The following is a 27,692-nucleotide window of genomic DNA, read 5'->3' on the forward strand; positions in this document are numbered from 1 at the left end:
ATAAATAATGTAAAATATTAATAATAACATAATAATTATATTTATTATTATTATTATTATTATTATTATTATTATTATTAATATTAATATAATAAATATAAAAATAATAAACTTAAACTGAATGATTAAAAATGCTGCTATGGTGACTAAAATAAACAATGAGTTTAATTTGAAGCTTAAAAAATAAATAAATAAATAAATAAAAATGAACAAAACCAAAACTAATGAAATGACAAAACACACAGCAAAATTACTACAATTTAAACTAACATAAAAAAATAAAATACATAAAAACAAAAAAATAATGTAAAATATTACTGAAAAATGTTGTTAGAATATTCATAATTATATTTATTATTAATAATATAAATATAAGATTTAAAAAACTTAAACTGAATGAAGATTAGAAATGCTGAAATGGTACCAAAAGAAACAGTAGGTTTAATTTGAAGTTACTGAAAAACTAAAACTGAAATAAAAATGAATAAAACAAAAACTGATGAAATGACAAAAACACGCAACAAAATTACAACAATTTAAACTAACATTAAAAAGAAGATTGAAAATATAAAAACTTAATAAATACTAAAAATAATATAATAATTATATTTATTAGTAATAATATAATAAATATAAGATTAAAACGTAAACAAAAAGAAGATCAGAAATTCTGCTATGGTGTCTAAATAAAATAATCTGAAGTTACTAAAAAACTACAACTGAAATAAAAATTCATGAATCCCAATAAAATGACAAAAACAACAAAATTACTACAACTTGAACTAACATAAAAAAGAACATTGAAAATATAAAATCAAAAATAATTGGAAATATTAATAAATAGTATGTTAGTATATTATTAATAATACAATAAATATAAGGTAAAAAAAATATATATATATTAGTTTTAATTTGAAGTTACTAAAAAATAGAACTGAAATAAACATTCATACAACCAAAACTAAAGCAATACACAACAAAATTACTACAACTAAAACAAATATACATACATATACAATCATATAAGACACATATATATATAGTACTATGTTAGTATATTAATACTACTAAAATAACACTGCACCATATAGTGTGACAACATGCCCCACTATTGTCACAAGGTGTTTAATCTATAATATAAACACAAAGTGTTAAATAAATCCACCCTGAGAAATATTCACTATAGTAAAAAGTGTGACATCTTGCATATATAACGTTTACAATTGACCAAATTATGTTGATTTTGTCATCAGACTTTGTGGGCCACTGCTAGTATGCAAGTGGGGAACTGACTTCACACATTCATTAAAAATCACCTTGAGATCAGACTGCTAGTTAAATGTTGTAGCAAAAAAAAAACCTAAGAAACGTTGCTGGTGTTGTCCTTTTACAGCTACATGTCCAAACCTCCCAATGCAGACCTGTGTATCTGTTTATTTAGCCTCAAAAACAAACATTCCATTGTCCAGAAGCTCCACAGCCCGTAGACTAAGTCAACGACTGGATGTCCAGCGTACATATTCAACAATCTATTGAGGTATTCAGTAATGTGGGCGTGAGAAACACGCAAACGCAGCTGTGTCCAGTCAGCTTTCTAGAGCTCTGCTGGATGCATGGACAATCATCAGCAGAAGTCTCCGCCTCCCACGCGTGTGATGGCCTCTCAGGTCTGTCCGGTCCTCAGTGCGTTTGCTTCTCTGAGCTCCCTGAGTTCTCAGGGGCTGGCTGTAGGGCTGGGTTACACCTCTCTCATTCCTCCCCTCAGGTCCCTGCCACTGTGTTTTTCTTCCCTGTCCTGGACAGCACGCACACTCACATACACACACCTACCTTTCTTTTCCCTGGATCCACCATCCTGGGCTGAGAAGCCAGGAGAGAGGGTGGCAAGGTTTGGAAGAACCGCTGGGACGACTGGATTTTGAGTAGCGATTCTTCACCATGGCTAGATTCTTCTTCATCCTCAGAAGCTTGGTCCTGTTGCAGGCGCTCTGCTTGGCCTTATCGCAAGTGGTGAGTTTGGCTGCGCTTGTCTACTTTTTCTTGGTGCTGGATGATCTTGAGAATGAGATCTTGCATCTTGGAGAACACTGAGATGTGATTCACAGTGGATTGGACTGGATTGTCAATAGATTAAGTTCTTTAGATGAAATTCATGTAATTAGTTCACTAGTTTGGTGATACTGGAGACTTACAATCCTCAAAGTTGCAAGACTTTTGAGTTTTTTGATCTTCTGGAAGTTTCCCCAAAGTGGATTATATTGATTTCTACATTATGCAGATACAAGAGGCCTGGTATTTAGCAATAGACTATCTTCAGTCAGAGTTATCTTTTGATTCTGTAAGCTTAAACAAGTCAGTAAATGAAATGAATAAATGCAAAGCTGCTGAATAAAATATGAACATGAGACAGATAAACAGAGAGAGGACAAGGTAGAAAAGGAGAGACTACAAAGAGGCCATTGAAAATACACAGCTGCCAGAAGCTGCTATTCAAACAGTCAGAACCTGAAACTGAATAACACATATATGTCACATTTAGAAGGACCACCTCAGCCAAGTGTTTGCATGCAGCTCATATGCATAAAATGCAATGGATTTAATGAATGTGCATTTACTCTGAGTCAACTTATCAAGCAATGTATTGAAAAATAGATGTATCTTTGATGCTGAATGGGGGAGGGTCTGTGTAAACATTCCCAGCCTCTCTTTTCCCACCCCGGATACCCTGATTGCACAGTCTCAGCTTTTCATTTATTTTTCATCATAAACCTTGTTCTGTCTATCAAATTTGAGTACATAAATATGTCTGAGGCAGTGCTGTTATTGTTAACTAATAAAGGTCTTTTTTTCAGTCACTGAAACAAACCTGAAATTAAATAAAAACATCACTTTTTTTTAATTTTTTTTTAACAAAAATAAAAAATATGTCCTAGACAAGACTATCTAAAACTAAAAGTCACATAAACAAAAGCATGCAACAAAAATCTTAAATTAAAAAATGAAAACTGCAAATATAAAAAAAGCTTATGTGTGACCCTGGACCACAAAACCAGTCATAAGTCATAACCAGTCAATTTTTTTAACATTGAGATTTATACATAATCTGACAGCTGAATAAATAAGCTATTAAGAAAATCCTCTTAAACTTGTCCAAATGAAGTTCTTAATGCATATTATTAATCAAAATTAAGTTTTGATATATTTATGGTAGGAAATGTACAAAACATCTTCATGGAACATGATCTTTACCTTTCCTAATGATTTTTGGCTTAAAACAAAAATCAATAATTTTGACCTATACAATGTATTTTTGACTATTGCTACAAATATACCCATGCTACTTAAGGCTGGTTTTGTGGTCCAGGGTCACATATATCCAAATATTATTATATACTATAATAGTATTATAAACAGTATTAAAATAATACCGATCTGAGATCATAACAAGCATTACCAAACAATATAGGCAGTATTTGTTTAGACTTGCATTCTAGAGGGATTCACCTAACTTTGTAAATTGCTATTAATTATTGTCAACAATATGATATGACTTCATAATATGATAATAATTTGTTATGTGGAAGTTAAATACAGAATGCTGTTTAAAAGCATCTGTCAATGCATTCAGTAAACAGGCTTAAGTAAGGATTAAATTGAAACTGTTTCTATGCGTTTCATTTTAGACTGGTCCACCCGGACCGCAGGGCCCCCCTGGTCTCCCTGGTCCCGCTGGAACTCCCGGTGCCGACGGCATTGATGTGAGTATTTGAGCTGCCTGGCTGCACCACACGTTGAGCTGGTACAAAGACAGGCATTGTGCACCTTGTATCATGAGCCTTGTATTCATCTGCACTAGCAAAATCTTGCCAACAGAGGGCGCAAGAAATATAAATAATAATACAAAAAGGTTCTGTTAGAGGTTACCTCTTTCCCATACTGAGACAGAGAGAGAGTTACTAGATGTTGGTTATTTGATACAGTTGTGGCCTAGGTTGGATTTAGTATAAAGACACTCAACAGGATAAACAGGCCCAACTGATCCATTGCACAGCAAAAACAGAAACAGGATTCCCCATGGTTTCTCCATATGCTCTATTATTTCAGGATATTTAGATTTCATAGTCATGAATAGTGATAAATGCATAGAGAAACATACGTTATACGTATAATTTATTACAGTTTGGATCTATGCTAACATGCTAAATTTAACAGAGGCAGTGAGAATTTGAGGTTGTTACGTTTAGTAAGTTCGTGATTTGTTGTACTGTACTTTAATGTGGTGCATTTTTTGCAAAAGCATAATTATTAATGCCATATAGAAGCAACTGGATTTTTTTTTTTTGTGCTGTTAGAGATTTGTCCTACTTTGTTTTGGCTTGCTGTCTCCCAGTTCTCTTTGCTCATGTTTTTTATACAATTTACAGGGTGAAAAGGGTCCTCCTGGACCTCCTGGACCAGCAGTAAGTAGTAGCTAATATTTATATATTATTATACCAGGATCTAAAATTTACTTTTTCATTAACAGGCAATAATTGATTTTCTAGGGCAGTTTTTACATTCATGAGGGCAATTTTTTTCCTATAATCACCATACTATGATGTCTTTAATGTCAAATACTTGCATTTACTCAATTACTTTAATCAGTGTTTTAAACTGTTGTTAAAGTTATGCATGTTAAAAAGAGGAGCTCATAGGGCTGCATTATTACGACAAAAATCATTATTGTAGATTATTGCTCTTTATATTATAGTAATGATTATTAATATCGATATAGAAAACAATATATAAACGTTTCTGTTTTGTGCCTGCGTTATGGGCATGTCACATTCTGGCTTCATCTGTGCGTGACGTTAGTCTAGTCTAAACCTCCTGTTATAATGACTGAAGCTAAGAAATCTTTTTAATTTACATAGTATCTGCACCGCTATGTTTATAATGAGGAAATTCGCGAGCATGCGCACAACACAGCTCCAGCGTTTTCAACGCTGATTAATCTAAGCGCCACTGATTGGCCAGCGCATTCCTAAATTCAACAGAAACAAGTTTGATTGGTTCTAAGGCTCATCGCTGCACAAAACAGCGCCGAAAAGCAATCTGACGTAGTGTGAGCCAATCTAAACGTAGTCAACGCGAATTGACACTTCATTTATTCATTTTCATAATTCGTTTTAATCATGACAGCCGTGATACGTTGTGTAATAACGCGGGGGGATTTTTGCCCCTTTGTGTTGTTTTTGTGGGGCGTTTTTATTCATTTTGGTGGCATTTTTTGCCACAAGCCTTAGTTAATTTCCCACCCTGATTTATACTACCATTCAAAAATTTGTATCAAAGTCATAATACTCGAATAAGCAAGAGTGTTTGTCCTGTGTGAACCACTTTACAGGGTCAAAAGGGAGAGGCAGGTGAGCCTGGTCCTGATGGATCTCCAGGGGAGGATGGCATTGATGTGAGTGACACCTACAATTAATAAATTACAATTATGGACTTTCATAAGGTTATAGATCAGTCATAATGTAGTTGTGGGGGGAAAAACACAGTTTCTCCCTAAGTTAGTCATTTGGAAGTGAATAATAATGTATATTTCAGCATCCTGTCGAAGCAAAATCCCATTTTTTAATTACTACATTTGTTTTATGATGAACAATGGCATTTAAAATCATGTTCTGTTGAAGTTTATTCACACCTCTGCTTTGAAGTGTTGGCATGAGACTGAGAAAGGATGTAAGTCCTAATGAGCAAGACTTTCTCAGTCACATGCTAGGAAGCAAACATTCCTCAATTGGATTTTCTGGTTAATCTGCTCTGGAATCCCAATCCCTGTTTGTTTTTTTTTTCTCCCACTAGATTGTTATTCTGAGGAACTTTCTATGTATAAATGTATTTTTCAAAAGTTTCGGTACTGAATGAGAATATGCACATGGATATTTGCATATTACTGTAAATGTTCTGCTTATAAATGACCTGCATAACTCTCCTTAGAGGTGTTAACATGACCCAGTCAATGATTCCATATAAATAAGTACTGCCTGATTATTATTCAGAGGGCTTGTTTTTCTCTGCTGTGTTTCCAGGGTTTGATTGGGGCTAAGGGTGAGAGGGGCCCTCGTGGTAGTCCTGGACCAAAGGTCAGGAAGTAATATTTTATTTTTCAATGTATATTCATGCAGATCATCATTTGGACAACAAACACACATAACATGTAATTTAATGTTTAACAAGTGATAATAGAGGACAACAACTGAAAACATTATTATGAATAACATGAATATCATATACGCACATTAAGACTATGATGAATAACATATAATCCTTTCAGTCTCTGGTATTCTAACATAACATAATTTCACATTATGTTTTATTCATTTTCACAGGGTCAGCCAGGGCCTGGTGGACCAGCAGGGCGACCTGTAAGTATGAAAAATATGTTATGAATTTGTTGAACAAAAATAATGGTGTAAGACCACCACTTGCAGTTACTCCAGCTATTCAACAGGTGACATTGAAGTACAAAAATAGTAAAATTCCTGATTTTTGGTATTTTTGAGTATTTCTACAAACTGTATTCCTGTATTAATGGACTACATTTAAGGTGTGTTGCTAATAATTTTTTTTTCTTTTTACCTTCAGGGGCCTGGACTGCCTGGACTTCCTGTAAGTAACCCAGTTCATAATCTGTTTAACTTAGTTTGCTTTCTTTGCCTTTCTTTCCTATTTCTATCCTTCTTTTATTTAGAACCCAAGCACCAATGGACCCTAAATGAAAGTATATAACCAAATTTAAGTATTATAGCCAAATTGATTTGTATTTCTCTAATGCTGTTTCAGTGAGAATAATATGTGACTCTGGACCACAAAACCAGTCATAAGTAGCGCTGGTATATGTGCACCCATTGTATGGGTCACAATTATTGATTTTTCTTTTTTGCCAAAAAATTCATTAGGATATTAAGTAAAGATCATGTTCCAGGAAGATATTTTGTAAATTTCCTACTGTAAATATATTACAACAATTTTTGATTATTAATATGCATTGCTTAAGAACTTAATTTGGACAACTTTAAAGGCGATTTTTCTCAATATTTAGATTTTCTTCCACCCTCAGAGTTCAGATTTTCAAACAGTTGTATCTCATCCAAACCATACATCAATGCTTATTTATTCATCGGATGATGACGTATCAATCTCAATTTAAAAAATTACCCTTATGACTGGTTTTGTGGTCCAGGGTCACATATGATTGGTGCACTTAAAAACATGTTGCATGTACTAAAAGCTTTTGCAGAGCAAACCATACAAATCCTTTTGAATCCTCTTGGCATCTTAGCCCACTGAGCAGCACACTCTTATTAATGTATTAGATTAATAAACAAGTATCTCATTTCACTGTTCATTATCTCATTACAGGGAGCAGCAGGTCCCATTGGGCTGCCCGGACAAATTGGGCCTACTGGGCCGAAGGTGGGTCTCGCTCGAATACATCTTCATAATTACTTGACAGTTTACAAATCTTTCATGGTTAAGAATACTCTTCGCACTTGACCTTTGTCACTAGCTAAGTCTGTAGTTTGAATAGTTTTAATTTTAATCACAAAATTTCTCTCAGCAAACCAACGTAATTAAAAGGATCACTGAATTGATGCTCAAATCTCCCATCCCATAGGGTGACATGGGAAGTCCTGGAGCTCCAGGATTACCCGGACCTCCAGGAAAACCGGTAAGTCACAGAATGCTTCATTGCCTTCACTTTGAAATGTAGTCTTCTCAAGTCAAACCACAAAATCCAATTCTCTGTATAAAGCTGTAGGGCTGATAATAAATCAGTGTCAGAACAGTGTAAAATGACATCTCATCTCATAACTACCGCAATTCTGGGCGCACATTTTATTTCATTTTCTGCTTTATTTCATTTCATTTGAAGGCATGCATTTGGGATCTGCTTCAGAACTGTATTACTTCATAATAAATAAACTCTCCCAACATAGTTTTTGCTTCCGAACCACCTGCATTTATATCATCTTTCTCATTATTTTCTTATCTCATTGTGTCATGTTCAGGGTCCACCAGGAAAATTTTTGGGTTTAGAGGAAGGCAGTGCTGACTTCCAGGTAAGATCATGTCTGCATGATAGTGCCACAGCTGATTTCTAAAGTATATTTATAAAATAAAATAAAATAAAAAGGCTCTTCAAGCCTTAAACCAAACCAACCACATTTAATAACATTAAATAAAAAAAGTGTGTATATATGTATATATAAGCATATTTATATATATATGTATTTGGAGGAGGTCCGAGTTTAGGTAAAATTGATTTCACGAAAAAGTAAAGGTAAATAAATAAATGTGTGTGTGTGTGTGTACATATATATATATATATATATATATATATATATATATATATAATAAATACAAACTTGCAAACTTTAAGCCTCCTAAATAAAAGTGTTGACTACACTGCAAAAATAAGTTTTTAATACATTTTAATTAGTCTTTTGTAAAAATATATATAAAGAAATCCTTGAAATCCTTACAATTTTTTTCACTTTTTCCAGTAAAAACATTTAAAAATCCTTAAAATAAGATACATATACTTATGAACATGAAAAGATGATAATAAAAATCTTAATTAGAAAAAAGTTAAAATCTAATTTAAATTTTAAATCCTTAATTTACTTCTGAATATGATAAGATGATATATATTAGCATTTAATATTTATAGTATTGTATTTTTTTCCTAGAGAAAAGGGGACAACAATTCTTAAGAAAGTTTTTTTATGCATAAAGTATATAAGAATATATATTAGGTTTGGACTAAGTTTGAAAATATTGATGTTAAAAAGCTGTTGTAGAGAATTTGGTTGTAAAGTTGATTCATTTACTGTCATTCACAGTACTTTATTTGGGAACAAACAATTTAGAGGTCATGATTAAAAATAAATAAATAAATAAAACTATCAAAAATATCTTTAATACATCCTTATTCTTGTCTTTCTTCTTATATTCATCCTCTCAGAACCAGGCCTCTGTATTTGGTTTCTCTCAAGAGTGTGGCCCGTTAGACCTTACACACCCCTTATTGATCTCAGTGTTCATAGATTTTCCTAATGAGCTTCATTAAATGGGTGCCATCAAAGGCTTCTGCCCATTAGCACCTCTCTGGATCAAAAAGCAGAGCGGGTCCCAGGGCTGTGATCTGCAGCCAGCCTGCCAAGAGTCTGCTCAGCACTGGGGGGATCACGTGGCAGACTGGTTGACTGCTTCTCCTCCGGCCTAGCGCCCAGCTGGAGCCCTGTTCTGTCTGGATCAATCCTTATCATCCATTTACTGTAATTAGAGGGCTGGTGGTCTGAGCTCTAGTTTAAAAAAAAATCCAAGGCCTCAACGCACTTTTTCACTCAGCTTTGTTGGTTTGAGTTAAACGGATCTGACAGTGATTGCTTAGCCTGTGTTGCACTGTTTTAATTCGATGTTGCTGATGTGTGTTCTAGTGTCCAACCAACTGTCCACCTGGACCGAAAGGTCCTCAGGGCCTACAGGGAGTGAAGGTCAGTACTTTTTTTTTTTATTTTTCCCAAATGTCTTTGTTGTGAATGAATACACTACTAAAGCATGTGGTTAAAAGGGATTTCAAAAGCCTGCAACCACTTTCTCCATGGCTACATTCACAAAATAACACAGCCCTGAGTACTTTATTGCTGTTATAGTGCACACAATAAAAAAATAAATAAAAAAATAACAATACAAGCAGGTCCATCCACTATGACTACATAAGTGTTTTGCATCATAGTTGTTACTATACCAGTACGTGAAATGATGCATTGACCAAAAGGCATTTCTAAATCATTTTACAAAATGGTAGATTTTTTTAATGACGGACCATGAATTGTTTTTCCTCACAGGGACATAAAGGTCGTGCTGGGGTATTGGGAGATCCAGGAAGCATCGGAGGAGTGGTATGTTTTACTTTCTGATGATGTTTGTTAGAATAATTAGAATTATTATAAAAAAAAACAAAAAACAAATATATATATATATATATATATATATATATATTAATCATAATAATAATGGTATTTATTATTACTATTATTGTAAATAAAAATATTTAATTCAATTATATATATACAAAGTATATATATATATATATATATATATATATATATATATATATATATAATTAACATATAATAATAATAATAATAATTTTATTTAATAATATTTTTATTTATAATAATATTTATTACTGTTATTATACATTAAAATATTAAATACTGAATAAATAAAAAGTAAATATTACATTACAAATATTATATAAATTTTAATGTAGTAATTTGTTTATTTAATTTATAATATATATATATATATAATTAATATTATATATGTAATATTATACATTATATATTATATAATGTAATATTTATTAATAATATTTATTATTTTTATTTGTATTTATAATAATAATAATAATAATAATAATAATAATAATAATTACTACTACTATTACTACTACTACTATTATAAATTAAAAAATATATATATATATTATTATTAAAATAAGTTTATTGTTATTATTATTATTATTAATTAACTTAAACTGACAATATACTTCTAAAGCATTAATCTTAGTTAATATAATTTTACCATTAACTAATACATTATTAAAAACAAAAGTTGTATTGGTGAATATAACTTAATGAACCTGAGCTAACATGAACAAACAATGAAAAGTTATACATTTATTAAATAATAATGTAATTCTCATTGTCGGTTAATATTAGTAAATAATACATTAACTGATGTTAACTAATATAAACTTATTGTAAAGTGTTACCACAACAACAATAGTGTCCTCATTATAATAATAATAATGATAATAATAATAATAATAATAATAATAATAATAAGTAAATTAAAAATGTTAATTTGAACATTCATTTGTTATTTTGTTGGTCTGCTTTCATACTAAAACGTTATGATTGTTCTATTCAAGAATGTGGTGTGTACACTTTGTAACCACAAAGGGGCGCATGTGAGCACCCCTCTGAATGATAAAATTACATTTGACATGTCCCCCTACAACTTTAAACTTCATAAATCTCATATCGTTCAATGCAGAGAGCAACAGACATACTGATTGGCTGGTAAAGTTAAATAAACAATGTTTCTTATTAAGCATCCAGATCATCATTTAAGGTGCCCCAGTATCTCTCCCAAAACACAGTGTCTATCAGCAGAGCAGGATTATGTGTTAATGAAGCCCCTTAAGGCATATAACTGCCTCTAATCTGAGTGTGAGTCACAGACAGAACACATTGACCCAGATGAAAGGAAAAAGGGGGCCGGCAGGTACTGAGAAGCTACTGCGCTGTGAATTAATCAGACTTAATGAGCCCCACAAGGACATTAGAATGGACTACAGGGACAGAGCGGATTTACCCGTAATGCAGAGCACGACTGTCCAAGCTCAAGTTGGGAGTCTTTGGGAAGTGCTGACTTTAAGATTGACTATCAAATTCAAAAACACATATCTGAAGTGCAACCAGTAAAAATAACTTTTGCAAGAACGTCGAAGTGACAAACCACATAATATCACATAAGTATCTGTTTCACCCTTGTATTCTCATCTTTAGGGTGTGAAGGGAGAAGTCGGCATCTCCGGTGAACAAGGAATACCAGGCCCTCCAGTAATGTATTTATTTCTGTTCCAGATTGACTTTAGACATTTTTAATTTAAGCCTCTGTTGCTGTTACATCATGGCAAGTAATTTGAGTAGTAACTTTTATGAAGGTCTTAAGATTTCCTGTGAAATAAAATATCTGCTTCTTTCTACCACAATCACTTCAGGGTCCACAGGGTCTGAGAGGGTATCCAGGAATGGTTGGGCCCAAAGGAGAGATGGTAAGTCACAGTTCCCAAAATACTACTACTAGTTATCTCTTTATTGATACACAAAGTATGATTTTGACCAGTCTAAAGAGAAATACACTACCAGTCAAAAGTTTTTGAACGATAAGATTTTAAATGTTTTTTTTAAAGAAGTCTCTTCTGCTCACCAAGCCTGCATTTATTTGATCCAAAATACAGGAGAAACAGTAAAATTTGAAATATTTGTACTTTTTAAAACAACTGTTTTCTATTTGAGTATATTTTAAAATGTAATTTATTCCTGTGATCAAAGCTAAATTTTTCAGCATCATTACTTCAGTCTTCAGTGTCACATGATCCTTCAGAAATCATTCTAATATGCTGATTTTGCTGTTCAAAAAACATTTTTTTAATTATTATTATCAATATTTAAAACAGTTGAGTACATTTTTTTTTTCAGGATTCTTTGATGAATAGAAAGATCCAAAGATCAACATTTATCTGAAATAAAAAAGCTTTTGTAACATTATACACTATACCATTCAAAAGCTTGGAGTCAGTATAATTTTTTTCTTTTCTTTTTTTTTTTAGAAAAATAGAAAAATAGAAATTAATACTTTTATTTAGCAAGGATGCTTTAAATTGATCAAAAGTGATGATAAAGACATTTATAATGTTACAAAAGTAATAATAATAATAATAATAATAACAATACATTTTTTGAGCAGCAAATCAGAATACTAGAATGATTTCTGAAGGATCATGTGACTGGAGTAATGATGCTAAAAAATCAGCTTTGAAACCACAGGCATTTGAAAAAATGGCATTTTAAAATATATTCAAATAGAAAAAAATAGTTTTAAATAGTAAAAATGTTTCAATTTTTTACTGTTTTTACTGTACTTTACAGATTAAATAAATACAGGCTTAGCGAGCAGAAGAGACTTCTTTAAAAAAAAAACATTAAAAATCTTACTGTTCAAAAACTTTTGACTGATAGTGTATTAGGGGATAAAGAGCAGTTGACAACATCAGCTTTACTATTGTTCACTAAAAAGTAAAATTATGAACTTTTTAATTAAAATAAAGTGGTAATATTGAAATGTAAATATTAGATGGAAAACTTAAGGTTAAAAAACTTTATTAGAAATGTTATGAAGGCAGTTAACTAAACTAAAATTAGTTTACGCTAAAATAAATGTAAGATAAATAGAAATATAAAACAGCACAAAGTTTCTAAATAAATATTAAAACTTCATGAAATAAAGGTTGAAAATATAACAAAATAAATATTATCAAAGTATATAATTAATTAATAATAAAATAACACAGGAGAACCATACAGAAGATCGAGCTGAAGACATGACTACAAATAATACACCTTTAGCATATCTATAACTGAGGTTGGGTGGATTTGGTCCATTAAATCTGTGGCTAATTTTATTACACAGTCTTTGTGTGTGAGATGAGACAATAATTTTGGCAGGTGGCTTTAAATATAAGCGCATACAGCTTATTTTAGCTTCCCCACAGAATTGTACGTACGGGTTGATTAGCATGCATGTGTTTTATCGTATTCTGAAAAAACCCAGTGGAACATAAACAAACATTGCACAACTTCAGTTGCATTTGTAGGACAGCAAATCTCCACTGACTGGATTTTTATAACTTTGTTTTACAATCTGTAAAAACTTAAAAGTGATTTGCAATCTCTGTGACAGGGACCACGTGGTTATAAAGGCATTTCGGGACCAATTGGCATCCCTGGACGCCCTGTAAGTCTGCAAGTCTTGTTTGAATACATTACATTTTCATAGCTGACACAAAAACACTTAAAAATGATAATCTTACTGTGCATTTCAGGGTGAAGAGGGACCCCAAGGACCACCTGGAGAGCCAGGTGACAAAGGCGACATGGTACATATCTGTAATATTATTCCCATCTATTAATTTTGTTATTAATTTGTCCTTCTACAAGGTTATTTATCAAACTTTTCATCCATTTACCTATTAATTACCTAAATGTTGTTGTTGTTGTTGTTGTAGGGAGAGCGTGGTGTACGAGGGCCTCAGGGAGTGGTCGGAAAGAAGGGAGAGAACGTAAGTAAAAAGCTTGCTAATTTAAATGCAATTTAAAACACGTCGCCGAAACGTATGCTCTTAATCTTTTGATTAATGTGTATTGTCAGGGTCTTCCAGGAATTGATGGAAAAGATGGTACTCCTGGCATCCCAGGAATAAAGGTATGAATGGCTCTTTTTCATCTCTTAAATCAATTCCCACAGCAGCCATCATTACTCAAGGAGACACATGACATATGTAAAGTAAAATGCATAGTTAGACAGAGCGAGCAAGTCTTTTATCATTCTGAAGGGGTTTATTTTTATCAATAATGACTAGTTAACTGTTCATAATCCTGGTTATTATACGCCTACTTACCAGTGATGTGCAGCGGTTCTGAAATGAGAAGGCGAAGTCCTCACATTTTTTCAAGTTTTTTAATTAAATGTATATTCATGTCCCACTCATATTTTCTTAGTTAAATAAACATTACTTACACTACCAGAATAAAAATCTATATTGTATTTTTACATTAATAATTAATAGGCTATTCTGTTTATTAAAAGCAAGTTTAGTGTTTAAGCAGTTATTCCAAAATAATAACTCATGGCAGTAACAAGTTATAGTTGCTAAGTTTACATACACCTTTCAGAATCTGCAAAATGTTAATTATTTTACCAAAACAAGAGGGATCATACAAAATGCATGTCATTTTTTATTTAGTACTGACCTGATATTTCACATAAAAGATGTTTACATATAGCCCACAAGAGAAAATAAATAATAGTTGAATTTATTAAATTGACCCCGCTCAGAAGTTTACATACACTTGATTCTTAATACTGTGTTGTTACCTGAATGATCCACAGCTGTTTTTTTGTTTAGCAATAGTTGTTCATGAGTCCCTTGTTTGTTCTGAACAGTTGAACTGGCCGCTGTTCTTCAGAAAAATCCTTCAGGTTCCACAAATTTTCAGCATTTTTGTGTATTTGAACCCTTTCAAACAATGACTGTATGATTTTGAGATCTTTTCACACTGAGGACAACTGAGGGGCTCATGTGCAACTATTACAAAATGTTCAAATGCTCGCTGATGCTACAGCAGGAAAAACAATGCATTAAGAGCCAGTGGGGTGTAAACTTTTGAACAGAATGAAGATGTGTGCATTTTTCTTATTTTGCCTAAATATCTTTTTTTTTCATGTAGCTCCAGAAGCTACAGAAGATACTTACATGTTTCCCAGAAGACAAGATAAATGAAATTTACCCTGATCTTCAAATTCAAAAAGTTTTCACCCCACTGGCTCTTAATGCATTGTGTTTCCTTCTGCAGCATCAGTGAGCGTTTGAACCTTCTGTAATAGTTGCATATGAGTCTCTCAGTTGTCCTCAGTGTGAAAAGATGGATCTCAAAATCATACAGTCATTGCTGGAAAGGGTTCAAATACACAAAAATGCTGGAAAACCAATGAATTTTTGGGACCTGAACAGCAGTAGTTTAACTGTTCAGGACAAACAAGGGACTCATGAACAACTAATCACTAAACTAAACTAAACTAAACAGCTGTGGATCTTTCAGGTAACACAGTATTAAGAATCAAGCGTATGTAAACTTTTGAACAGGGTCATTTTTTATAAATTCAACTATTTTCTCTTGTGGGCTTTATGTAAACGTCTTTTATGTGAAATATCTTATTCACTCAGAACTAAATAAAAAATAACATGCATTTTGTATGATCCCTCTTAATTTGGTAAAGTGATGAACTTTTTTTAGATTCTGCAAGGTGTATGTAAACTTTTTACCTCAGCTGTAAACAATAAATTTTATTTAAACAATTATAGTCTATATTTATGAACTGATGTTCAGCTGTTTGTTTATTTCATAATAAACTTCATCATCATGAGTCATTAGAACTTGGTTAAACACTGGTCACAGATGAGGAGATGTACCTTTAATTTCAACAAGCTGATTGCTCACTAAAAAACCGCCCACAGATCATGTTTTCAGGCGATTTGAAGTTAGATTTTGACTGTGTTGTTTACTTACTTTTTTAAATCAGTTTTCCCATTAACGCCATTATATTGTTCATTCAGACTGATTTGCAAACACGGAAAGTGCACAAACACAGGAGGGTGGGATTCATCATTTGAACCAATCATAACCTATCGTAACCAGTCATATCCAAACATTTCGCAATGGAGTCATTGGCTCCTCTCATGTAACTTTCTCCCATTCATTCTCAATTACCCCCCCACCAAATTTACCCCATGCTTTAGGGGGTCTGTTAAAATTCAATGGGCTCAGGGGAGGCGAGAGAGACGTGGACTCCCACTTTAACTTTCCCCGATTGTGTCACTGTAGAACAGTTTTACTTTAGAAAAACAATTTTTTTTTTTCATATTTTGGATTATTTGCATTGTTTTGTTTTTGTACTATGAATTTTTTCTCATCCAAAATTTTGAGGAGACACTACCATTTATTATTTTGCTATTTATTTTAATTGTGTGTGTGTGTGTGTTCATCTATTTTAGGGTGCTACAGGACAAAATGGAAGACCTGGAGCTCCTGGTCTCCAGGGAGACCCTGTAAGTACAATTTCATACTTCATTTTCCATATCATACACGCAGTAATTGTCAGCATTAGATGTGCAAGGAACCCTTTCCCATCCTCCCCAAATCTGTCCATTGTGTTCACTTTGTTAAATGAGGATGATTAAAAGAAAAAAAAAAAAAAGGTAAAAGTTTAGTATTTTTTCTGCCTACAGTCCTAGTGTGACATTCTTGCCCTGACTATTTTGGAGCCTAAACCACCTTGAAATTGCTGCTGCTATTAACTATTCATCATCATCAAACATGACTCCTCTGGTGACTTGGGGTAATGGAGCATGCTGGTTATGATACAAAACATCACAACGTACCTGCGCGAGCCATAATACAGGCGCCCTCGCTAACAGGATGAGTTATTGCAGCCTTGTTCTGATATCAGCACAGAGTAGAGGACAGACATGAAGCTCTCCAAGGAGGTCTGCAGGGGTCACTACATTCATTCCTCATGCAGTTCTTCGTATTTTTTAGGGTTTGCCTGGTATGCCTGGAGCCAAGGGTGAAATAGGAGTTAAGGTGAGATCGTGCAGTTTTTGTGGAACCATACCAGTTTTTTGAATGTTTGTTGATACTATACTATCCATTAGTACTTCATTCTGCTCTTTCAACAATTTATTTGTTCTCTTGAGTTTAGGGTGAGACTGGACCCCGAGGATTAATGGGAATGCAAGGTTCTCCAGGACCTCAAGTATGACTCATCATTTAAGGACAGTTTCACGCATAATCCAAATGTTTTTCTGGTGACTCATTATGTTTCCCATTCTCTCAGGGAGAGCCTGGTCCTCCAGGTGAAGCTGGCATGGAGGGAGTCCCAGGACTAAAGGTCAGTGGCCGTACTCATTGACAAATCAGATCATTAACATGGAAGGAAACTCTCTTTTCTTAACTTTTCACTTATGTCCAATAGGGTGACAGGGGCGAAAGAGGACCAGTTGGGCCTCCTGGTATTGTTGGCTCACCTGTAAGTTTCTTTATTATTTTTAAGACATTTATTCACAATTATTTTTCTGCTATTGTAGTAGATGACACAGTTACTTCACTTGAAGCTGTGCGTGCATTATGGTGGCTGAAAAACACTGGTAACAAGTGGAGGGAATCAGGGAAAATCCTTGGAATAAGAAAAAAAATGTGGTGTTGTGTCTTTGGATTTCAGAATCATTTTTACAGAATTCTGTCGTCAGAGATGCCATTTAAAGCTAAACACAGACGTTTAGACAGATTATGGATGAAACCTGCTATGATTACTCTACTTTTCAAGCATAAATTTGATTTAAACAATAGGTCTACATAATATTCACATATGCAGCTCATAGGGGACATATCATAGCCCTACAGTTACAGCATGAAATATTATTTCAACTTATAACATTTTACATAACATTTACCTACTTTATCGCACAATTCAGACTATTTTTCTGACAAATGCAAGTTCAGACTTTATAACTCGATTTAACTCAACAATAACGAGTTTGTCAAGGAACTCTCGAAATAATCCTCGATTAATCTAGGAATAAAGTCTAGGATATGAAATATAAACTCAGATTTACCTGTTTTTTATTCTTTTATTCCATGGCTTCCATAGACTGCTACTGAAAAACTGTCATTTTCTGCCACCAGATAGGTTCCGCCAACAAAAAACGAATTGGTCTATAATCAGGAGTCCCAGGGTCCAAGAAACCCTGTAAATATTGGAGAATTGTTTAAATAAATGTAAACAAAAACTACAAAAAAAACAAATATTCATAGGGGGAAAAAAAATTAGAAAATATAAATTCCAAAAACATAAATTACAAAGAAATTGTCTTTTGTGAGTCTATAAAATGTGTCTATAATAATAAATTAATAATTAAAAAATATGTTTGGTAACACCGAAAGTCTTTATATATGACGTTATGTATGAATTATATTTTATATAATGCATTGTTACAGTATTTTTAATGTATTAATGAACTCATATGAATAATTGTACAGTTAAAATACATTAGAATATTTATCTTTTTTTATTATTACACCTTTAGAAAGCATAATGCAAAAATTGTTTAGATGTAATATGGAATCTGAAAATATAAATGCATGTTAGTTATTTATTAAACAACATAATGCTCTACAATATAGAATATGAATACCTTTATAATGCATTATACAAATAATGTTCAAATAAATTGACAATTTAAAAAAAATACTTATCCCATCAGCACAAATGTGACCCTGGACTACAAAACAAAATAAGGGTAAATTTTCGTTAAATTGATATATGGTTTGTTAGGATAAAACAATATTTGGTTGAAAATCTGGAAACTGAGAGTGCAAAAACATCAAATTATTAAGAAAAACGCCTTTAAAGTTGTCCATATGAAGTTATTAGCAATGCATATTACTAATCAAAAATTGAGTTATGATATATTTATGGTAAGAAACGTACAAAATATCTTCATGGAACATGATCTTTACTTAATATCCTAATGATTTTTGGCATAAATGAAAATTTGAAAATTTTGACCCATACAATGGCAATTGCGACAAATACCCGTGCCAAAATACCAAAATACCAAATACCCATCAATCAAATGTAATGACATACTAATGAGAATTTATTGCTTTGAAAATTGTGGGATACTTATATATGTATATATAATCTGTCAATTCTTCACTTGTCTTCCTTGTTGTAATTGCAGGGCGGTAAAGGAGAGAGGGGACCCATGGGTGTCCCAGGTGCTCAGGGGCTAACTGGAACTAAGGGTGATAAGGTTTGTGACCATATAAACACACTAATAAAGGGACAAACAAACTGTCTTCCTGACAGAATGTTGAAGTGACCACATGGGGGCAGTCTTCACTCGTGATTTGACTCTTTTTGCTAGAGGACGTCTTTGCACTTAGATAATTCATGTCCATGTTTCCAAATAATACCCCTCAATTCAGTATGAAATATCCTCTTATGGACACTTTAATGTTTGTTGTCCCTTAATCTACAATATCCTTGCCGTTTAATACATTGAATATTGGCGGTAAAAGCCAGTTGATTTAATGTGCTCGGCGAGTTTACGGTAAAATAAGATATTACCGACAGTAAATTCCCTGCGCCTCACCCATTAGGCCTGACACTGAGAGATATCTGATGTACAATTGCATCTCCTTACAGGGATTCCAAGGCAAAGTGGGATCAAAGGGAGACGTTGTGAGTACACCCTCGGATAAATACATACACATATTTATGGAGTGAAATAGAAACCATACATCACAGTCCACATCATAAAAGATAACGACTGAAGGTGACATTGATGGATCTCACCTGCTTATTCCACAGGGTGATCCTGGTGTAGAGGGATTGGCTGGGGAGAAAGGAGAGAAGGTAAATAAGGCTGTAGTCGGACACGTTTATTAAATAGATTGGTTCCAGAGGACTTCTGTTCATCTTAAAATTGCATGTCTCCGTCTAACAGGGACAATCTGGGGAGCCCGGACCTAAGGGACAGGTAAGGACAGCGTGAAGAACACAGATAATGCTAGGTGAAATATATAATTTAGTTAGAATCAAATTTTGTAGTTTGTTTTACAATGCTGAAGGACATGACAAAGGTGAACTGTGTCATTTTTTTTTTTTTTTTACTTTAAAATACTTCATGCGTCCCAGTTTTATGAGATCTGACGTGTCAACTTTTGCCCCAACCAGTGGTGTGCGATCAGGGCAGGACTTATTTTTTGTCCTACAAATGGAAGACGATGAACAGGGCGTATTTACATCACTGTTGTTATTGTTAACTAAAATTAAATGTAAAGATTAAAAATATTTGTTTTTGGTAACTGAAGTAAAGCTGAAATCAAATAATGCATACATAATATAACACACACATACATATATTACATGAAAACTTAAAAAAATATTAAACTGAAATAAAATAAGTCAAAATACTAAAATGAAAACTAAAAATGAAATTAAAATCTAAAATATGAAATCTGAATAGAAATATTAAACTAAAATAAACGACAAAAGCACATAAAAATTACATAATTACTAATACATAGTGTAAACTAAACAGAAAATGAAATATAAAAAATATAAATGAAATATAAAAGCTAATTAAAAATATTGATATAGTTAATAATAAAATTGCTAATAATTAAATATAAATAAAACTTTAATATTTAATGTAAATGTATTAAGTGTATTGCAAAAAAAAAAAAAAAAAAAAAAAAAAAAAAACAGCATATAAATAATGCTAAAATAACGCTGGTTTATGAGGCAGTTACAGGAAAAAATCCTCAGTATGAGTCTTGGCAGATTGTCAAATTATTAAAATAATTATTATAAATTATAATAATTGTTATTATCTGCTTTGTAATTGATAGTAGGTTTGTAACATTTTAATTCACTGAGTGTTTATTTTTATTTTATTTTATAAATATATACAATTAAATTTTATTTGATCAAAAATACAGAAAAAAGAAACAGTAATATTCTGAAATATTATTGCAATTTCTAATATTGATTTCCTATTTTAATATACCTTAAAATATAATTTATTTCTATGACGCAGCTCTGAATTTTCATCAGCCATTACTCTAGTCTCCAGTGTCACATGATCCTTCAGAAATCATTCTAATATGCTGATTTATTATCAATGTTGAAAACAGTTGTGCTGGATTATTTTTGTTTTTAATCGATGCAAATCACTTAATTTTTTTTCCTGTAAACATTTTAAGATTCTTTGATGAACAAAAAGTTAAAAAGAACAACATTTCTTCAAAATAGAAATCTTTTCTGTTATGTAAGTCTTGTAAGTCTTTACTTTATCCTTGCTGAATGAAACTATTACTTTCTTTAAAAAAAGAAAAATGTACTGAACCCAAACTTTTGAAAAGTAGTGTATATTGTAATACAAAATTTCTATTTTGAATAAACACTGTTCTTTTTGACTTTTTAATCAAAGAATGCTGAAAAAAAAAAAAAGAAAAAACTATCACAGGTCCCAAAAAATATTAAGCAGCTCAACTGTTTACAACATTGAAATAAATCAACATATCAGACTGAGTTCTGAGGGATCATGTGACACTGAAGACTGGAGTAATGGTGCTGAAAATTCAACTTTGATCAATGAAATAAATTATATTTTAAAATATATTTAAATGGAAAACTGTTATTTTAAATTACAATAATATTAAAAAAAAAATAATTTTTTTCTGTATTTTTTATCTTCAGCATAATCCTATAAAACAATCAGTAGTGAACATCCCCATTTCTTTATTTTGTTAATTGCTGCCTCCTCTATTAACAGCAAGGTGTGACCGGCGATCAAGGGTACAACGGCCCTACCGGAGATCCCGGTAAACCAGGAGACCAGGGTCCTGCAGGTTTACCTGGTCCACGTGGCCTACATGGAGAAAGAGGAGTTCCAGGGATGCCAGGAATACAAGGACCACCTGTGAGTGTTGAACAGCATCAACAAACCCTCAAGAACAATTTCCATCACAGAATTCCCAACCAACATTAGCCAACAAACAACTCTGTTTACCAGAGAGCAGCATTTCTTGCTTTCACTACAACAAAGCCAGAATGTTGCACCAGCCAGACAGCTTGCAGTAGCATACAGCGCTCAGCACAATAGAAAAACACTTGCAGAAAATAATGAGAACTCTTAGCGGTGAGGAAGATTGGCTCAGACACTTCTCTTTCACTCTTTTAAAGGATAGTTCATACAAAAATAAAATCATTTACTCTTCAATATGCTGTCCTAAATCTAAATGGAGATGTTCAGCTTTAACATGCTCCTTTCAAAGGAACAGCTGTGGTCATATGAAAAGGAGGAGCTTGGACATTTTTCTAAATATCTTCTTTTGTTTTCCACACAAGAAAGAAAGCCAAACTGTTATTTATCCGATGTCATAATGTTATTTTTGTGTGCTTTCCTCATTTCACTTTCCAGGGTCGTGATGCTACAGATCAACACATCATTGACGTGGTCCTAAAGATGCTTCAAGGTGAGTAACAATCATTGTTCTTTCTGCAAACGGCTGCGATCCAAATTGGCTGCAATCTGTGTGTCAGGAAGAGGGCAGCTGTAATCTATTGAGCTAAATCTACACCATACTTTTCATCCATTGAAATGTATCAACGCGCAACTCATCATTCCTCAGGGACAGTTTTCTGCCAAACACTGCGGACTGTGTAGTCTGCAGCTATTTATCTGCTGTTCAAAATTGACTTGCACACCGTTCCGTTTTCTCTGGGATTGTCGGTCTGTGCTCTCTGACCGTCTGTTTTGCAAGAGAGAGATGACCTGAACCGGCCTGCGATAACCTCCGCTGGCTCCTGCCATTTCACAATGTAATCCCTCAGCCTTTCAGCCTGCGATTGCAAACATACCGTCGCTTATACATACCCGCACACTCACCTAAAGCGAGGGGAAGCATTCCTCTCTCGTTCCCCGTTGGAAAACAGATTAGATGTGGAGATTTGGTCACTGTGACACCTTGAGAACTGGTCAACAGATGAATGTCCACCTCTGGGTTGCTATCTTAATGATATTTACCCAATGTTGCAGGACACCCGGTGAGATGTGACTGTGTGCTAAGCTAAGGTTCAACACTATTTGCAGGGACTTATTTTAGGGTTGAACACCTCCATCAGACATTTCTGTATTCCACTGTGCTGCTCTTTCAATGTTGTTCTATGTAAACTTGAGCTAGATGGATGTGTTTGACCTCCATGATTTCTTTGCAAAATTGCGAATAAGGGGAATAATGTTTTTCCATTACACTGTTCTACTTTCCCATTGTTTTTCTTTGTAAACAGGCTAGATGGCAACCTGATCTCATGACGAAAATGTACCAGTGGGAATTTTTCGCAAGACGCGAAATACATACCAATTAGTACATGTCACTGCAGTTTGCAATGGAAATGAACACTAGAGGCAGTAAAACAGCAAGCACTCGTAATCGCTTTTGTACACATTTATGATTACAGCTCAATAATTACTGTTTTTGCATTATTGTAATGGGTTAGTTTAGGGTTGGGGTAGGTGTAGACGTTGATAAAACACATCTAATAGGTAGAACATTTATTTTATTGTTCGTTTCTGGCAGCAGGTGTATTCCTTCTAGCCACAATGCTTCCTCGGTAGCTCAGCCAGCACAGAATTGGACTTAGGATGCGGAATCTTTGGGTACGAATCCCATGAAAAACATGACTCACGGTGAACGAGATGAAAAATGAGGGATCAAAAAACAAGCTAAAACGGCATGCTTGCGATTGTGTTTTTACATCACATTTGCTTTTGTTCATACGATCAGGTGTAGTACAGATGGTACGTTATTTTAAAACAGCACAGAGTTATAGCGCCACTCAACTGACATCTCAAGTCAGAACTGCGTTGACACGTACCATATGTACATTCATCTGTTACGGGGCAAAAAACGAACACTCTTTTAGCACCACTCAGTGGACATTTCACATCAAATATGTCACAAATACATGGCGTTAAATATTTTGCGTCTTGCGAAAACAGGTATTTTCATAATGGGATCAGGCTTCTAGATACACATATTTGACTGTGGGCTTGTGTTTTTTGCAGCATCTTCAACTTAAAAAAAATGTCTTGAGGCCTTGCATTTTTCCCCCATTTCACTACGTACGTCTTACTTTTTTTTAACGCAAACGTATGTGTGAATACCCCTATTCTAAAAACGCAGCACTCAAGTTAAAAGAATGTTTTTGACATGTTACCATTGTTCTCATGGTTCACACATGATACCGCATTATAAAACATTCCCCTTAAGTAATTTAAAATTTTAAAGGGGACATCGAATGCCTATTTTCCCCAAGGAAAATGGTATGATTTTTAGGGTTTTCATGAAATGTTTGCTACATACTTCGGTTAAAATTCCTCAATGGTTGTGCAAAACAACACCCTTTTTACCTTGTCAGAAACAGCTCCGTTCACTGCTCACCCCACCCATCTTGTTTTTTTTTTTTTGTGCATTCAGTGGTGTGTTACAATTAAAAACAAATCTAATCCACTGCGTCCTCAGTGGCTCTGATTTTGGGAAGACTCTAATGAAGACTCTAATGATGTGTTCACACCAAACGTGAATTTAATTATTCCGGAGAGTAAAGCAAAGACACGAATAGATGTGAATTTGCGCTGGGCAGCACGAATGACATGAAATCTGCAATGCAGATCGCCTCAAATTAAAGTTAAAAAAAAATTTGACTGTTCTCACGCAAGCCAATTTTTTGTATCAAAAAATGAAAGAGAGCGTTACTGTAGCCTGAAATTTATGATAAAGGTATCTGGAGCATAGAAAACAATTAAAAGTAGTGGTAGTTGTATTTTATTAGCATTAGTGACATGAAAAACATCCCGCTAGTAATCTACAACAAGTGACGCGATGCACATATTCGCTTTGCGTTTGGTGTGAACGCACCATTATGTTCCTTTTTATATCCAACTACAAGCGCCTGCATTACTTACGAGACGTTGTTTCTGCAGATGCTCAGGTGCAGAGAAAACGGTGGACAGAGTACAACTGGCTGAGGGCGGGAATATGCTAATACGGGACAGTCCATCAGTGGTTGTGGGCGGGGCCTGAACAATATGACATCATACTGCTCAGAAAATCAAAACGGCTTGAAAATTGAGACTGGTTAGGTTATTTGGAGATTAAAATAAAAAGAGTGAACATACTGCTAACATATTTACATGCAAACACCATGTAAAAGTGAAGTTTGCATCCGATGTCCCCTTTAAGAAAAACTTGCATCCCAAGTTTTCACATTTTTACTAAGCTGCTTTTCTGTAGTTTTTCTATTTAAGTATGTGATAAATAGACTTTTTTTTGTTCATTCTTAATTGGTGTTTTTAGACACCAAAACGTGCTCTGCATGAAAGACTCTTAACTGTTCAACTTATGATCTTAATAATCTTACGTGGAACTTCATGTTCTTCTATTCTCCTGACAGAGAAGTTAGCAGCGGTAGCAGTGAGCGCTAAGAGAGCGGTGCTGGGTGGAGCAGGTGTGATGGGACCGCCAGGTCCTCCAGGACCACCTGGACCTCCAGGACCTCAGGGTCCTCATGGACTGACAGGCGGCCGTGGCATTCCTGGAATGATCGGAGCCGCAGGCCAGATAGGAAACACCGGTCTTAAAGGTTAATAAACTTTCTAAATATACATCTTGCTCTTCAGAAAATACTGTCAGTCAACCTCATTACTGTATTAATCACCCCCATGTTTCCATTTTGCAGGAAAGAGGGGTGCAAAGGGAGAGAGAGGAGATCCTGGACGACCACATCCTGGCCAACCAGGACCACCTGGTCTGCAAGGTAAGTTCAAAGTCTGTCGGTAAAGTCTGAATTGTCCAAAGGCAAGCTGGTTTACTCAGCAGCCCATCTTGTTTTCTCACAGGTCCTCCAGGTCTTGATGGTGTGGCACGTGACGGCAGGCCAGGCGAGCGAGGACCACAGGGTGCAGCGGGTGAGCCAGGCCGCCCCGGAAAAGCTGGTCCTTCTGGACTTCCTGGATTTTGTGAAGCAGCTGCATGTTTGGCAGCGTCCGCCTATACTTCTCCCAGACTACAAGAGGCGGGAACAGTGAAGGGCCCATCCACTTAAATCAAGCCCTCTAGCGGGGCATAAGAACATCTCGGAAAGAGTCAGAAAGAAACAAAGAAAGGGGAAGAAGCATGGAAAGAGGGGCACACAGGCCTTCAATGGACACATTGTGAGGGGGGAGGGAACAGCCGCTAATATTGTGAGCTTTTTGTATGCATTAGGAATGTTTATGTATGATTAACATCTACGGAAAGGAAGTTTTAAGTTGGCAATGTTCGCCGCCACTGCTCTGTCCCACCTCACAGTAGAGATGTCAGAACATTGCTAGTGACATCACTGATGACATCATCATCATGCACCCTGGGCTTGAAGAACTGTGAGAATGATGCTCAAAACTAAAGGTGCTGTTTTGTTTTCTTGATTTTTTAAAAACTATTATTTGTTTTATGCATCTGATCCAAACTTCTAAAAGATAAAAGATGGTGATGAGATTTTTACATGCCAGGAAATTCCCCTATAATTGAACCAATAAAAAATATTTAAAGCTACTTTATCAAAAGATTCATTTACCTTGTGCTTCAGTGAACCGAGTGGATACCTCATGTGTACATTATGTCCCTGTTTTTATATTGTGCCTGTCTGCGCCTTGAAGCAATGCCTTTGATCTGCTCTTCTAGGTGAGATGGCGACGTGCTCCCATTAACTTTATCCTCGATTCCATGCTGTAAATCTTTGTAAATGTGTATTAATTTTGTATGGACAGGGTGGGTTTAGAATATAAAACAGATCCAAAGTTAATGAATTTAATCAGCATTCAGGATCAAACTCCACACAATGCTCAAACTTTCTGGTGAATTACAAACCTGTATGCCACTTCCAAGATACTGTGTGTCATGTACTTAGAGAAGAACTGATTATCTTCATTAACAGACTATTTATTGTTCTTTTTTGGTTCGTCTGTAAACACTCAAGTTTTCTTGCCTGGTTGTTCAGATTTACCCCAATCAATAAAAAGGAACGTTTTGTAAAACTCAATGTTCTTCTGTATCGTGAACATCTGAGAGGAACAACGATTTTAACTTTTGAAGAACTTGCTTTCTCTCTTCTGGATCTCACACATCTTTTTGTTTTAATAAAGTATCTGTATTGCTCCTTTACATCTTTTTTATGTCACAGGTCTGTGAAATTCTTAATTCTGGTCAATGACAGCACTCAGCAGTTAGAAATTCATAATTTCCTAATACTCTCTGTCATCATGGCTTAAACTAGTTGTGTACTAATGCTGCATACTTCAACCATTTTGTAGAATAAATAGTCTAACTAGTCTGAAATATCTGAATAATGTAGTTTTTATTTAACTGATAAAACTATATGTGGAATGGGAGGGTCTATCAGACACTGATACTGCAAAAAACCTTTACAAATTACTTCACTAGACCAGGGGTTTCCAATGCCATGGACCTCCAAATAAGATCCTATTCTAAAATGTAAGCAATGTAATTATATGTATAAAGCATGTATTACTTAGAATATATATATATATATATATATATATATATATATATATATATATATATATATATATATATATATATATATATATATACACA

General features: G+C 34.0%; 1 protein-coding gene and 1 long non-coding RNA gene across 2 annotated transcripts; one reads left to right on the forward strand and one right to left on the reverse strand.

Annotated features, from left to right (window-relative positions):
- Window positions 1–1,701: 1,701 nt before the first annotated feature.
- On the forward strand, window positions 1,702–27,117 carry col9a2 (procollagen, type IX, alpha 2). The gene is made up of 32 exons (XM_051136953.1): window positions 1,702–2,010; window positions 3,684–3,758; window positions 4,425–4,460; window positions 5,387–5,449; window positions 6,075–6,128; window positions 6,375–6,410; window positions 6,631–6,654; window positions 7,408–7,461; window positions 7,664–7,717; window positions 8,058–8,108; window positions 9,489–9,545; window positions 9,900–9,953; window positions 11,631–11,684; window positions 11,846–11,899; window positions 13,588–13,641; window positions 13,730–13,783; window positions 13,913–13,966; window positions 14,056–14,109; window positions 16,460–16,513; window positions 17,004–17,048; window positions 17,167–17,220; window positions 17,302–17,355; window positions 17,440–17,493; window positions 19,208–19,279; window positions 19,675–19,710; window positions 19,840–19,884; window positions 19,976–20,008; window positions 21,809–21,955; window positions 22,457–22,511; window positions 25,492–25,680; window positions 25,777–25,854; window positions 25,937–27,117. Exons 1-32 carry the CDS (start codon window positions 1,939–1,941, stop codon window positions 26,140–26,142), a joined length of 2,076 nt encoding a protein of 691 aa, XP_050992910.1. The 5' UTR covers window positions 1,702–1,938; the 3' UTR covers window positions 26,143–27,117.
- On the reverse strand, window positions 18,094–23,076 carry LOC127181935 (uncharacterized). The gene is made up of 3 exons (XR_007829836.1): window positions 22,925–23,076; window positions 19,825–19,864; window positions 18,094–18,211 (listed from the first exon to the last, which is right to left on the reverse strand). It is a non-coding gene; the product is annotated as an uncharacterized LOC127181935 (long non-coding RNA).
- Window positions 27,118–27,692: the final 575 nt, after the last annotated feature.

The sequence above is a fragment of the Labeo rohita genome, chromosome 19, assembly GCF_022985175.1.
Source record: "Labeo rohita strain BAU-BD-2019 chromosome 19, IGBB_LRoh.1.0, whole genome shotgun sequence".
Lineage (NCBI taxonomy): Eukaryota > Metazoa > Chordata > Actinopteri > Cypriniformes > Cyprinidae > Labeo > Labeo rohita.

Bases quoted from the DNA above. Each gene is read 5' to 3' on its own strand.
- col9a2 (XM_051136953.1), top strand. From the start codon at position 1,939: ATGGCTAGATTCTTCTTCATCCTCAGAAGCTTGGTCCTGTTGCAGGCG. The intron at 8,109-9,488 runs GTAAGATCATGT...TGTGTGTTCTAG, and splicing joins AAGGCAGTGCTGACTTCCAG to TGTCCAACCAACTGTCCACC. The intron at 13,967-14,055 runs GTAAGTAAAAAG...GTGTATTGTCAG, and splicing joins TCGGAAAGAAGGGAGAGAAC to GGTCTTCCAGGAATTGATGG.